General features: G+C 45.6%; 1 protein-coding gene across 5 annotated transcripts in view; it reads right to left on the bottom strand.

Annotated features, from left to right (window-relative positions):
• NTRK3 (neurotrophic receptor tyrosine kinase 3) overlaps window positions 1-14,169 on the bottom strand; it is a 207,527-nt gene that overhangs the window by 64,007 nt on the left and 129,351 nt on the right. The window contains exon 13 of one of the 5 annotated variants that reach the window (XM_057422631.1): window positions 6,834-7,223. The exons of the other annotated variants lie outside the window; for them this stretch is intronic. Coding sequence (XP_057278614.1) covers window positions 7,105-7,223 — 119 coding nt within the window. The 3' untranslated portion in view covers window positions 6,834-7,104. Of the gene's footprint in view, window positions 1-6,833; window positions 7,224-14,169 lie in introns of those variants that run through there. 5 annotated transcript variants of the gene reach the window in all.

Below are 14,169 nucleotides of genomic sequence, written 5' to 3' on the forward strand. Positions count from 1 at the left end.
CATCTAATGCAGTCCCTTATGCATTTAGAGCAGATCCATCAAAAGAAGTCCTGCTACAGGTCTGAATTCAGCATATTACACACAATAGCTCCCTAGAAGGAGAAAAATGGCACTTACCTGTCTTTAAGTGAGTCCCTTCTCAGTCACCTGCAATGTCTGTGCACTGTCAGATGAGATAGCTTTGGGGGACATGTGCTTCTGGAGTTGTTCTAGCAGTGCTGAGTGTATGACTGGAGCTTAAACGCTCTTAAACTTATAACTCCCTCTGGCACCATTTGATGAACAAATATGTCTCAGGAAACAGCAAACCTGCAGCCACCTTCAGCATTTATGGGAGACTGGACCAGGTACCACCAAGGAAGAAGTGACCATGCACAGCTGCTCCTACAGTCCCCAAATACTGCTTGGCACTGATGCAGCAAAACCAAAATGCTCTGTTGATCCAGTATATCTCTAAAAGTACCAGGTAACAAGGCTTCATAAGGAAATCTGAGCAGATGTACAACTCTTTAGACTGGCAAGGCAAGTTCACATTGGTGGTGTTTGAAATATGCATACTGCATTATCATGATGTCGCTTTACATCCCTGTTATTGGCACCAGGGACTGCATCCTGGCAGGACCAGGCCCTGGATACACGCAGAGCATCAACGTGCAAGACCTCCTTCTCCCTTGTATTCTATGTTGCAATACACTCCATCACCTCACCAGTCTAGTCCACAGACTGCAAACATCCCTCCCTCTCCCAATTATCTTAATAAACAGCCTGGACACAGCTCTGTCTCACTTAAGATAATGATGACCTGGCCATGATTAGCTTATTCAGACATCCTGGCACTTTACCGAGCCTCATGTGACTCCAGTCTGACTCTTTCTGGCTTCTCATGAAAGAGGCTGATCTTCAGCAGCAGCTGAGCTGCCATTAATGGACGGAAACCCACACACAGGTCAGACATAGGCTGCTCCCAAAATCCAGGCTGGAGCAATGGAGGTTACTTGCTGTGAAAACAAGCTTTTGCCTACTCCAAAGGCTTGGGGAACAGCAGCAGTTTACAGACAGACCTGGTGGGCTGGTACCAGCACCAAGATATAAAACAGAAACATGGGGTTATGGACAATCCCATATAGCAGATTACTGAGGAGCATCTCTGCATATGACATTTCCTCCTGCCTATCTGAAACATTCACTCACCCAACCTGAGAACAAAAGCAGCCCCAGTCAGCCAGCCACACAACAGGAATATTTGAAGCAAACCCTTGGAGAAAAAAGCCCAAATAATCTGAAATCATAGGCAAATCCTCGCAAAAAGTCAACTCATCTGCAGGAACCGGGCACAGGTCACAAATGACTCACTAACAGCAGAGCAAATCATTTAACCAGCGCTTGGAACAAATCCCTCCACTTTGTAGAGAACAGCCAAAATTTATTCCTGCTGATTTGTCAGCAGTTACACTCACAAGTTCAAAATGAATATCAAGTTTCACATGTAGTTCTCTTGTACTCACACTCTGCTTTACTGCTGGAGAGACCATCACCTCTCCTTGGAGGAGGAATCACACTGTGTTTATTTACTGGGACTGGGAGCATGGGTTGGGATTTATTCTACCTCTTAACTTGACAAACTCAAAGCCTGAACTTCACCTCAAAGCGCTGTCTGACAAAAGCTCAGTTAACACTCCTGAATTCCTGTGCTGATTTCAGTAAGAACAGGCACTTACCACTTTTCTGGAAACCAATTACCAAATCCCAGTAAGGAAGACGGACAAACAACCCCCAAAACTGCAACGGTGCATCCAAGGAGGTGAAATTCAGAGCTGAAGAACATAAGGAACTGACACAACCAAAAAGAGCTCCCAGCAGAAGCAGAAAGGTGTCATATCTGCCCTCTGCTCTTTCTGTCTTCCTCACATCACTTTACAAGAACTGCAAAGGAAGCCACATTGGGTGAATTAACTTATTTTTACCATTGAGTTTCCTACATAATTTTTTAGGGCTCAAGGCAAAACAGTACGTGTGTGATCTCCCACGGTGGAGACACAGCGTAGGATGCCCTACAGCCTGCAGTGCACCCCTGTGGCACAACAAGCTCAGGCCACCAGAGATGTGGGGCTGGCAGTTGATGCTCTGTGGCATCAGACCACATGCTGGCACCACCAAGGAGCCTGCCTGTCATAAGGAGAGGGGAAAAGGGGGAACATTGGAGAAATCACAAAAGATATGCCATTGCTTCACCAGGTAAAGCACCTTTTCTAGCTGAGTGTGTGCCACTCTCCTTTACACTCTTTCCCCTTCAAAGGGCCGTATGGATTTCCCTGCAGCTTGTTAAAGTTCTCCACCAACTGATCAGGGGCTGCAGGTGCTGGTAAATACACAGTTAATAAAGATTCTTTGACTTATTGCGTAAACCGCACCAGAAACCCTTCAAAACGTTAAGTAAAAATGAAGTCACCCGGCATTGATTTCTTGCATGCTCTCTTCCTCCTGCTGCTCCAGACCTGTGGTTTTTAGCTTTACTACTGTATCTAGGCCTCTTTATCCTCTGCTAATGCCAAAGCTTAACCTCGAGGATCTGCAGTATGTTCTGGGTACAAATCAGAACAGAGTGGTGATGCACCACTGCAGTTTGCTGAAACAGCAGAAGCACCATCCTCTGACTGCCCACAGCTCCTGGGACTTCTGCCTCTGCCTCCCTGGACAGCAGGGCACAGACACATGCTGGAAAGGCTAAAGACCTGGCGGTAGAGAAAACCACCACCTTCAAAAGCAGGGCTGGCTCTTAAAAGCACATCTAAAAAACAAAAGAGCAGCAAAGGACATCAAGACTCAGCCGGTGCAACTTTGCATAAGCAGCTATTGAGACTCAATATACCTACAGCATCACACACATCAAACACTTGTCCAAGCAAGTCAAAGCCCAAGGTCCCACTGGGCCACACACTGCTTCCATAATGCAGAGAGGTATTGTGCCACCATCATACCTTGCCCATCACACTCACTGCAGGCACGGAGCCTTCACATGGGTACATGAGGCAACAAAGGTGACCAAGAAGCAAACACAAGGATAAACAAGTACCCAACCCCTCTGCAGTGCATGTCAGAGCCTGTGGGCATGTTAGGCTAGCTCCGTGGGAACTGGCGGCATCAAAAACATTGTGGGAACTCATAAGTAAGGATCAGTTGGCCTGAAATACAAAGCAAAGTGCACTAAGGCTGACTGTACCAGCAGCCTGAGTAACTGGCTAATCAGCCCTCTGTTTGCAGTGTTTCTGGGTGTGAAACATGAGCAGACCCGAGTAGAAGGAAGGAAAAGACAGAGATACCAAGACCCATATTTGTTCCCCACACCTCAGAAATGAAAGAGAAGTAGGGATAAAATCCAGTGCAGATCAGCCGCCCATCCTGTGTGTAAGGTTATACGTGAGGAGACAACCATTTGTCTCAGGCACCACAGGCATTCCTGGAAAGGTACAGGTCTCAGCCATCACCTAATCCTGTGAACCACAGCACACAGTCGCTTCTAGAGGCACACTCATTAGAAGGGAACAGCATGCAGAAATTCACTCATGGCATCATTTTGAGACATTGCTTGAAAGTCATGTCAGGAAGTTAAAGGAACAGAAGGATGCTGGAAAACATATTTCTATCAAAACTCCCACCAGGTTATCTAAGAAGGTTCCAGCAACATCTACCAATATCAGCTCAAACACACTCCAGCCTCATGCCTACAATCATCTGCAGGTTGGCACAGCAACTTGAAGTCATGTAAGTGACATGTAAATATCATCATATAAATGATCATCAACGATACTAATGATACCAAGACACAGCCACTAAGACACATCCTCATGCCAGACCCTGCATGTTGCAGACTTGCTCCTCTCTCCTTCTGGAGCAGCCATCCTTACATGAACTCCTGATGAGGAACCCAAAAGCAGCACGCACCTTTACCCCACTACGTCAAACACCTCCTTGCTAGCTTAGTAAGCTAATTGTCCCTGATTAAGAGACAACAGTTAGCACCCAACAGGAGAGCAATTTGCACAGCCAAGCAGGGAGACCTGCAGCAAGAGCATGTCCTGAAACAAAAAACCACTGCAGCCAGAACAATCATTTAGTGTCAAGCTCCCTGAGAGATAAGTCTCCTAATAAAACTCCTTGCACTAGGTGTAGAAACTTGTCTTGGCAAATCCTCACACAATCTCCCAGCAGTACTGCCTTGTCCCTGAGAATATGACCATTTTGAGCTACAAAAAACAACAGGTTGTCAACTGAGATGATCGGCAGCTAAGCTCTCAGGCAAGAAAACATCTTTGTGCCTGATGAGACTGACAGAAGCAAGAGCTACACATGAGCAATGTTCATATCACAAGTGTAAATCCCACCCTCCACGCCCCCCACAGAAGAGAACAAACTGTACTCCCCACACATGGACCATCTCATGAAGAAGTAGACTATGGGATGTGTCATTCTGAACGTTTTATTTATTTTGTCTTCAAAGAAGAGGCCTGATGCAGCTGTTTCGTTAGAAAATAAAGTGTTTATTAAGAAACTAGACATTGAACACCCCTATAGTCTCTGTGAAAAGGGACCGTCCATTTCCCATTAGCACAGGATGATAGTTATGGCAAGATAAGAATGCTCAAAGATGGAGGAGTCTCATTGACAGAAAATGAGGTAATGATTTACAATAATTAAAAATAAAATAAAATTTAACAAAAGAAAGAAAACATCCTTAGGCTTGCTACTTAAAGCCACCGATCGCAAACGGCCATGACTGGCTTTTGTTTTTCAGCAGTGAGGAACCAGAGACTTTAATTGGTGTTAAACAAATTGAGACATTGATCACAGTGGGGAGAACTGCTTTAAATTATGCTGTTCGGTCCGGAGAATTTCTTCTAAGCAGAGATGGACCTGAGCTGCAAAATTCAACCCTTCCTCTGCTAAGGTGTTTGGATATAGGCTTCTGGTCCAGGCTCACGGATGTATCTCTACGACTGATACAGGCAGTTGAGAGCAGAGTCCCCTGAACAGTGCTAGGGAGAGGAGACAGTTTGGATGGACAAGACATCCCCAGGTCAGGTGGGAGACTTCCAGGAGATGGGGAAATTCAGTTCAGACAAGCACCCAGTCAGTGATTCACACGCTTGGCGAAGCTCCTCCTCTCTCTGTGAATCTGCAGGTTGAGGTGTCAATAGCACACGGCCGCAGGTCCTCTCTGGCGGTGCACCTCTTGCATTTCCAGCTCCGATGCGGGCAGGAAACATTGCTGGGAGTTTTGGTCATGGTTTCTGAAGCCATCCAACCTGAGCCAGGCCTCCTCGTCCTAATGCAGGTGCCCCCCTAAGGCATGTCTGTTAACTTAAAGCAATCTGCTACCGTTTCTCCTGTACTCTTCTATTGCACTTTACCTCTTTATGCAAATGAACCACGAGAAGAAGCAAGAGAATGGAATATTCCCAGGGACACCCCTGTGGGAAATCTGATAGTAAAAACTCCTGGCAATCTCCAAGGTGGTTCATGCGGGTCACTTATAAAGGCAGGATGAAGCAGAACATCCCATTCTGAGGCTTCTGCCCAGTTCTGGCAGAGGGGGACCGTGACTCTTTCCAGCGGCTGTGACCCTTCAGGGCTGAGGATTTGAGATACCCCTGATGTGATAAGGTCATCTCGGGCCACCAAGAAGGCAAGCAAAGCTGAGTGGCTGGTGAGCAAGCTCCTGGTTCAATACTCCTCTCAGAAAAGGATCTGGCCACACCTGAAGCTTCTGGAAGGCTCTAGAGAAAATCTGCCTTGCTTATAGATTATCACTGACACGTGTGAGCAAATCTGTATTTCCCGTACACGTGACATCCAGAGAGTCCAAGGAAAGCCCTGCAAGTTGCCACAAGGGCAGCTGGCTTCTCTTAAGGACAGGATCAAAGGGTTTACTTTTCCATCTGAGAGGCTTTGGATGAAGTAAGACAAAAGTGGGATGGGAGAGGGGGGAGAGAATACAAATATTGGCCAGAGAACAGGATCGATATTCCTGTTTATGCCAGAGAAGAACCAACAGAATACTTATTTTTCCTCTCCTTCAGTCAGCCAGCCTCGAGCTGATGGTCCTGGGTACGTGACTTGGTTACAATCAATCTCTAGTTGGGTGGGAATACAGGGGAGAGCTAAAGGGGGCTGGAAAAGACCCGGCAACCGGGACCTACGTGCATCTGATACGCCCTTCCACTTTGCTTACTGCCCTAGTCCTGGCAAGGACACAAACCCTCCTGCACTATGGATTCTCCATCCATATGGGAAGTCCAGGCAACTCCTCAGATAAAGCTCATCATTCAAGCAGCAGGGAGAGACCAGAGTACGACAACGATATAGTCAGATCCAATGAGCCGCTCTAACACACACAGACAGACAGACAAAAAAAGCCTCCTACAATATGTGCACTTCAAAGATAACAACATTCTCTTCCTGTCAGAGAAGACTTCTTTCTTTCATTCTTTGTTTCTTTCTCTCTTTCCATTATTATTCCTTCCAACATTATTTTCTGTGCAAGAACTGGGAGCGGGGCTGCCTGTGTTCTTACCAAAAGTCTTCATTCTGCTTTAGGTTCTTCCAGGCTCCCCGCCTCGGCTCGCTCTGGGAGACCTCCCATGGCGGTGCCACATAAGAGGTGATGGCAGCATTCACTGGGTGTTGCGAAGACACAAGCTTACAAGGAAAACTCCAAGCAGAGAGGACATGACTAAAGATGTCAGTTTGGTTGGCTTGGTTGGTTTTGTTTTGTGTTTTTATTTTAAAGCAAAAGTACAATTATTTACTGTGTTATTAGGATGACTCCTTTCAACTGGGTTTTAAATTCTCTTTATTTGCTCTCATTGCTGCTGTTGTGCCTTGCAGGAATATTTAACGAACACAGCGACCATTGGAGGAAAAGAACAACCCTGTTATCTGGTGACAGAAAACCAGTTTCAGTTGGCTTTAACGTGTGTACAGGCAGGGCTGTAGAGTCCTATTAGGAGGAGACCTCAATCCATACAGACCACGCTTACTGCTTCCCACCATTTTGAGGGCACAGCCTATAAACTTGACATCAGAACAGGGACTTTTAAGGAGTTTTTAAAAGCCATGACGTCCTTTGCTGAAATAAACACTGACATCCTCAACATAAATGCCTTGGTTAAGAGGTTTGGAATGTCCAGGGAGGCTTATTGGATTCAACATAATTTCTCTGAAACCTAAAGGGGAAAAAAAAACAGAAAAAAGAAAAAAGCAAAATAAAGTAAACGAAAAAACAAAAAAGAGCAAAACTAGAAAAAAAGAGAGAGATATCGACACACATGTAATTATTAAAAAGAACCAAATGAATAACCAGCAAACGGCTGCCATTAAATTAAAGCCAAAATGCCCTCTCTGGGTAGGGCTACCTCACTCCGTCTTTCCATGAGGAACAGGCAATTATTGCATGTGGTACGTGCAGACACAAGTGCTCTGAGGACAAGGGGCATGCAACCAGTCTGGACAGAGAACTGGGAACTACTCTTTTCTAAAGGTTCCCACTCACTGGAAGTTAAAAGGTCCTGATTCCTGCCTAGTCCATCTTCCCCCCCACCCCCCCCAGCAGGGAGTAGGGAAAATGGAGAATTCTTCCTATGTCTCTCACTATTTATTTAGTCTGGCTTAACATTTCTGAGGCTGAAGAGTACCATTGCATGGCTGGGGAGACCCACAGATTTCCTTAGCCCTGGCTGTCCCATCTACACCGAAACTTGCACACTGGAGGCATCTTCTCCTTACATGGCCCCACCTCTTTAAAAGTAATTTGAAGGTTTAGGATTTGCCAGAAGTACTGGCCAGATGAAAAGGAAAAATAAGAGGAGCAGAGAACACAGGCATGCTCCTTCCTTACAAACTTACTGGGCAAATACATTTCCAAGGGTTGTATTAACCATCTCTTCATAAATGCTCCTGCCTTGGGATGCCCCAGCCAGGGAAACCCATTACTAGCATGTTTTTAATAATAATTAACATCTAATTGTTTCTATGGTAAAGATGAACACTTTTCTCTAAAGCTAAATAAATACAAATATTCAGGACTTGTCAGAGAATGGTTCTCTAGACTGGAAGAAGCAAGCCTGTTATGCAGCTTTGGATGCGAGCTCCAGGAAGGAATCCTTCTGCTGAGACATCCACAACCCTTTCCCCAAGGTCTGACTGAAGGAGGGCACAATCTGGTTCACTGTTAGGACACATCCTGATGTTTAGCCTACATTCCCTGTTTGCTATCATTTTTTGTGCTGAGTCCTGTGTGCTCTTGCAGAAAAGACTCACTCATTTGTCTTCAGGTGTCAGCTCATCATTTTTTACATTACTTTCCCAGACACCCATTTGTAATGATACTTCTCCTAACTGAGGCTAATGAGCTGGAAAGAGACATAGGCATAGGTCATTGAAGGTAGCTGCTAAGACTGCAGTGGAGTTGCTCTTAGCTCAGACCAAGCATGTGGACATAAGAGGCTTCTATGCCAGTTTAGCAAAATCCCCAGTACAGATCCACTGAATTGCCAGGACCAAGACATGAATAGCAAGATTCTGGGGATTGCTGTATTCTGTCCCAGCTCTCAAGGGCCCAAAGGGTTTTTCCATGGAAATTACTGGGACGTTTTGGCTACACAAGGGCTCTAACACCTGCAAAGTGCTCCCATTCCTCATACAGTAACAGGATCCTCAACAAAGCAGATAACTTAGCCCAAGTCTGGCATCACTAGAGCAGCATGGAGCAGTTTGGATATCGTTGTGAATTGATCTCAATAGGAAAAGTGTTTTCCACTAGGCTAGGAACAGAAAGTTTCTCACACCAAATCTACACCAGCCAGAATATTCCTCCCCCATCCCATTTCTTCCTTCTGCTCTTTTCTTTTATATCTATTTATATTTCTTCCCTGCACTATCTTATTCCATCTGCTCGTCAAATGCATGCCTCTTTTGGTGAACCTGAGGATGAAGACGAAAGTTGTTTGTTTGGTTTGGAACTGTTTAAACTTGTTTGGGAGAAACTATCTGTTATTCCCAGTGGCCCTGAAGGGCTGATCCACATGGGGAGGGTAAGCCAGGCTCGGCTTCAGTTCAATGTGTCATAAACAAAATTCATAGGCAAATTCCAAGCGTTGAAATATCATTAGTGGTGAGAAAGAGACTAGCTCAACTCTCAGAGTTTAAAGTGCTGATGCTTGGAAATGTCCATGCAAACTAAGTCTATTTCTTATCAGAGTTACTGGGAGACAAATAAACATGGCATCCCTGAGCATCGCTATTTATCGTGTTTTGTTTTTTGTAATATAAATATGTTTTATGGCTACCAAAGGATAGCTGGGAAAGTCTATGCTCAACAACACCAAGTATCTCCAAGGAGCACTCCTGTCTGCTTTTATTTTCTTTGCATTTCTTAGCTCTGCTAAATTAAGGCAATTCCACTTCTGCCGGACCACATCCAACAGACCTAAAAACCCACTGGGGACACACAGCCTCAGCAAAGGGACATGTGAAAGATCAGCAAGGCTTAAGGCTCGGGATGCTGAGGGCTCTGCTCTTTGTCATCAGTGCTATGCTGTGAATCCCAGCTGCATGGATCTCCAGTGACAGCAGGATCTTTGCGGGATGGGACTCCAGCAGGGGTTACTCCATAACCAACATGCAGTTGCTATTGAGGATGATTGCAAAAGTGGCAGACAGCCTATGTGTCTGAAGCTCAGAGGCTGAATACACACACCACTGGCTTGGGAAAGCAATGCAGCAACAGTCATTTTGGCATCCTCTCCTTCTGATTTATCAAAGTCCCCAAAGAATCTGAAAAACCCCATGCTTATCTCCAGACTGGTTTTCTCTCTTTCCTCACTGCTGTCTCCCGTATTGCACTGCTACCTTCAACCCCATTCTCTTGTATGGAGCAGAAACCAACAAGGCTCTTGCTAGGTTTATGTCTTCACTGTCGAATGTGAGAAGGATGATGCTCACTGAGATGTCCAGAGTTAAATGGGTGAATCTCAACAGGTTCAGAATTTGGATGCTACTATGACAAATGTCACCTTTCTCCCATCAAAGCTATTAGCTCCTAAAAAATTAGTTTGGAAATGTCTTAGAGAATCTGGGGTGTTTATTTTACTTCTTTCTCCCTTCTCCCCCCCCCCCAAAAAAAAAAAAAGAGAAACAAAGTGTTCATTTTCTTAGAATGACTTGGGGAAATTTTAAAAACAATCTCTTTTGTTTGATATTTGTCAGTGCTAGCTGGAAAATGAGAGGAAAAATACCGTATTTGACACATTGATTGTAGATGTGGAGGGAAACTCCGATATACAAGCCTGAAAATAGTAAGGAGGTAAAAACCCCACCTTGTAGATTCAAATCAAAAGCATCTCAAGAGCTACAAAATCAGGAAGGGTCTGACAGGTTGAACTTTGTGCTTCTCCTTCTAGTGAGACCACTTTTTAAACTAAAACATGATACTGTCTCTACTAATAGCCATGGTATGGTGGTGGAATAAATGTATGGAAAGTGTTGAAGAACAGGGAAGGAGGAATGAGCTCAGATTTGCTGTGCAGCTCTAACAGCTTGAGATGGAGGGGGAAAATGGAGTATTTTCTCTTAGCAGGCTGAAAGGATGTGGCAATGGAAGGACAAGAAAATTGAAGGCAACCGAACCATGCAATCAGTTTTTGTCCTCAACCCTGGCCATCCACTTAGTCCTCCAGAGCTGTCCTGCACTTCCCACCACTCTGGCTAGTTCCCCATGCACATATCCAATGCAACCTACAGACAGTTCCTGCAAGGAACACCTTTCCTCCACTGACTGGTGGTGACAAACCAGGTCATTTCAACTCGTCTTCACTGTCTGCCTTCTGGTAAAATTGCAACCACTAAAATATACCATGCTTCTAGGGCTTTTAAGATCTGAGGCTGCTCCAGGTCACTGGAGAAGAACAGCAGGGAACATGGCATGGGGAAGAGAGGGAACCACACAGAAAACGATGCAGAACTCCTCATGGCAGCCCCATCCACCATAGCAGGAGTGGTGCAGCCCAGTTGTGAAACCCAAGGATGGAAACTGCTTCTAAAACAGGAGCAAAAATTGCTGTGGGAACAGATGGGAAAAGCAAGGGGATGCCATGCGAAGCCTGGCAAAAATGGGTTAAACAAAATAGCAAATTAGGTGCAATAAGCTGGCCAAACATAACACTGCTATCCACACAGCCCACATTAGGCAACAGAGCTTTGATCTCTCTTCTGTGTTACAGCAGAATTTACGATATAAAGGAAAAGCAATAGGGGACTTCAACAACAGAGTACATTTTATCTTTCTCTATGCACAGATATGAAGTATGAATAGCATCAAAGAAGGCATGAAAACCATCAAGCCTGGCCTGCATCCAGAGCAAAAGAAACAGCCATCCGTCTAGTCAAAGCCAGGACTGATATGTCTGTATCAGAGGGGAGAGCAACACAGTGGTTCAGGTTCTCTGTCATGGATGGGTTCATCTGCAGGCCTGTGACACAAAACTCTCTCTTTTTCCCTCATTCCTCCCCCAACATATAATATAACAGAATGAGATGCAACCCAGCCCGAGGCCTTGCTTGCCACAACAAAACAGGTCACAGAAGGTCAGCAAAAGCACACTACGAGGTTCTCCCTGATGCTCTCAGATGCATATAACCACGTCATCTCCTCCAGCATCCAAAGCAAAGTCAAAGAGCCTAGACCACCTCTCATTTACACCAGTCTGACCCTGTTGACCACAATGGAGAACTGCAAGAAAATTCAGTCCACAGATGAATTTCACACTGACACACAGACCTCAAGTAGACCTTCAAGTAGATAACAGCTCTCTTAAGATTCAAAGGAAACCTCTGAGAGCTACAGAAATGTTTATGATTATTCATTTTCATGGAAACAGGGTCCTTATTGTTCCCTTCCACAGCACAGCAGCTCACCTTGTATCTTCGTTCATTTTCCAGGGTATAACCTCAGGCATAAGAGTCTCCCACTTTACACAATGAGACTTGTCATCACTGGAAACCTCTTGAGAATGTGCTAGATGGAGCTCTAGCTAGTTTGTGGCATCTTCATCTTCTCCACAACTCAAAATCACAAGCAGGGGGTCGCAGCACTGCATATGCTTTTGAGGGCAGGAAAGGGAAGAGATGGGCTGAGAGCAAGAGAAGCAGCAGAAGCAAATGGGTCCAGAAGATCCCATTTCCACACAAGCTTCTCTCAGGCTTATTAGAGCAGAGGAAGGGGTAGGAGAATACCGCAGGCACTCAACAGCCAAACAATGCTCCATGAGAAAAGGGCAGTGTTCTCAGCTTTCCATGCAGTGGGCTCTTTAAGACTATGTAAGATCCATTAAACCTTTGGTCGGAGGAATTCCAGTATCCGTTGCATTTCTACTGTTGCCACCGTTAACGTGGGCCATGTCCATGTTAGCCCAAGTTTGTTTTCTCTGGAACTCTTGCATGGATGGAGTAGTTCCAAAATACTAAATGATGTAGCCTGATAGCTCAGGAGGCAGAGCTCCAAGATTCCCCACCGATCCCCCTTAGGAAAAGCCCTAAAGTAGGAAAGCACTTACCAGGGTATAAAATGAAAAATATAACAAGGAAAAAGAAATATCTATTTAAGACCAAGGGCAAAATAAAAAGGCTATTTTCAGGTCTGAGATACCCTGCGATTTGAGACAAAGCTACCCTCCATGTCTAGAGGCACAGCCAATGCTTTTCTCCAGCCTGCACTGAGGTGCAGCTATTTGAAGCCACTCGGAGGCCCACTGCATGATGGAAGGCAGCCAGATCAGTTGGGCCTCATCAGTTTGTTTTTGTTAGATTGAAGCCAGAGTATGTGAAATGACTTGTAAAGAGGACTAGGGAAGGGGGAAGGACTGGGCACTCAGCAGTTTCACCCACAACATGCAGAGCTTAGTCTCTGCCTTGTTTAAATCATACTGGGTCACAAAGGTACCTGAGCAAAAAGGATGGCTGGTTTGTCCCTCGCAATATCCATCAATATGCAAGAGTGTGTGGCAAAACTCTTGAGGTTTATAGGTCAGCTGGGAGAACAAGCTGCAGGAAGGGGCTTGCAGAACACCTTAAGGTTCAGTAGTAACTGACATCCTAGGCATCCTCGAGCTGCCTCTGTCCCTCTGTGTGCTCACACTGCTGCATCCAGGAGCCTTCTCCTCTGCAATTCTCACCATTGGAGGAACCACCACAGCTCCCTGCCTCCACAAGTCCCCATTTCTCACTACTGTGCACTCTCTCTGCACTCCACAAAGCCCAGGGGACCCAGCTTGAGAGATCCCATCCCAACAATCCCAAACATCATTTTCATCACTTTGGTTTTCAAATATACTCGTTCGTCAATCATGTTTTTAAGTCAGCCCTCAGAGTGAAACCCATTTAAGCACTGTGCTTAACATGACACAGCTTTTCATTTCCATTTTGCCTGACAGGTATCCGTGTCCCTCCAACAACTCCTCTGTTCCCCAGCTGCTTCAGACAGCAATAGTTACCCTGAGCATTTCACAGTTACTGAAACCAGTGACTGATCTGCCCAGAAATGATTATGCACTGGGGAAGAATCTAGTTGGGCTCATGTTCCCTAATTGCTGATTAATTCCAATTATGGTACAGCTGATCCACCAGTACCACAGATCACCACATCAAAGAGCCAACCAGCAAAAGAAGCCCCTGAGTTAGAACAGCAACAGTCCTGTTGCAAACTTCTTTACAGGCAGAGAGAGCTTCATAAACATTAATTTGTTACGCCTTGCTCATTCCCTGGGGAGGCAGGAGCTGTTATATGCATGATACAGATGGCAAAACAGTGGCGTGGAGCCGGACCATGGTTTCTTCGAAGTCCCTGAAGGAGCTGCCCTCAGTCACGGGCACTTAACAAGGAACAGCCCCAGCTCCCAGACTCCTGTGCTCTGGGGAACAGGAGCTCTGGGTTCTAGAAGGGCGCATAAAGGGCTTGGTAAAGCTAGATGGCTGGGATATGAGAGCAGACACCAAAAGGAGACACACACAGCAGATGTGGAAGCACACAACGGCTGTAGTTTGCAGCTGGGACCTTCCCTGCCCAGGCAGTGAAGGCAGTGACGTTCTCCTGCTCTTCAGAAGGCATTGTGGAGGAAC

This window comes from Pezoporus wallicus, unplaced genomic scaffold (assembly GCF_028554395.1).
Source record: "Pezoporus wallicus isolate ANWC-B61680 ecotype Strahan unplaced genomic scaffold, APGP_CSIRO_Pwel_v1 contig_3952, whole genome shotgun sequence".
Classification (NCBI taxonomy): Eukaryota; Metazoa; Chordata; class Aves; order Psittaciformes; family Psittacidae; genus Pezoporus; species Pezoporus wallicus.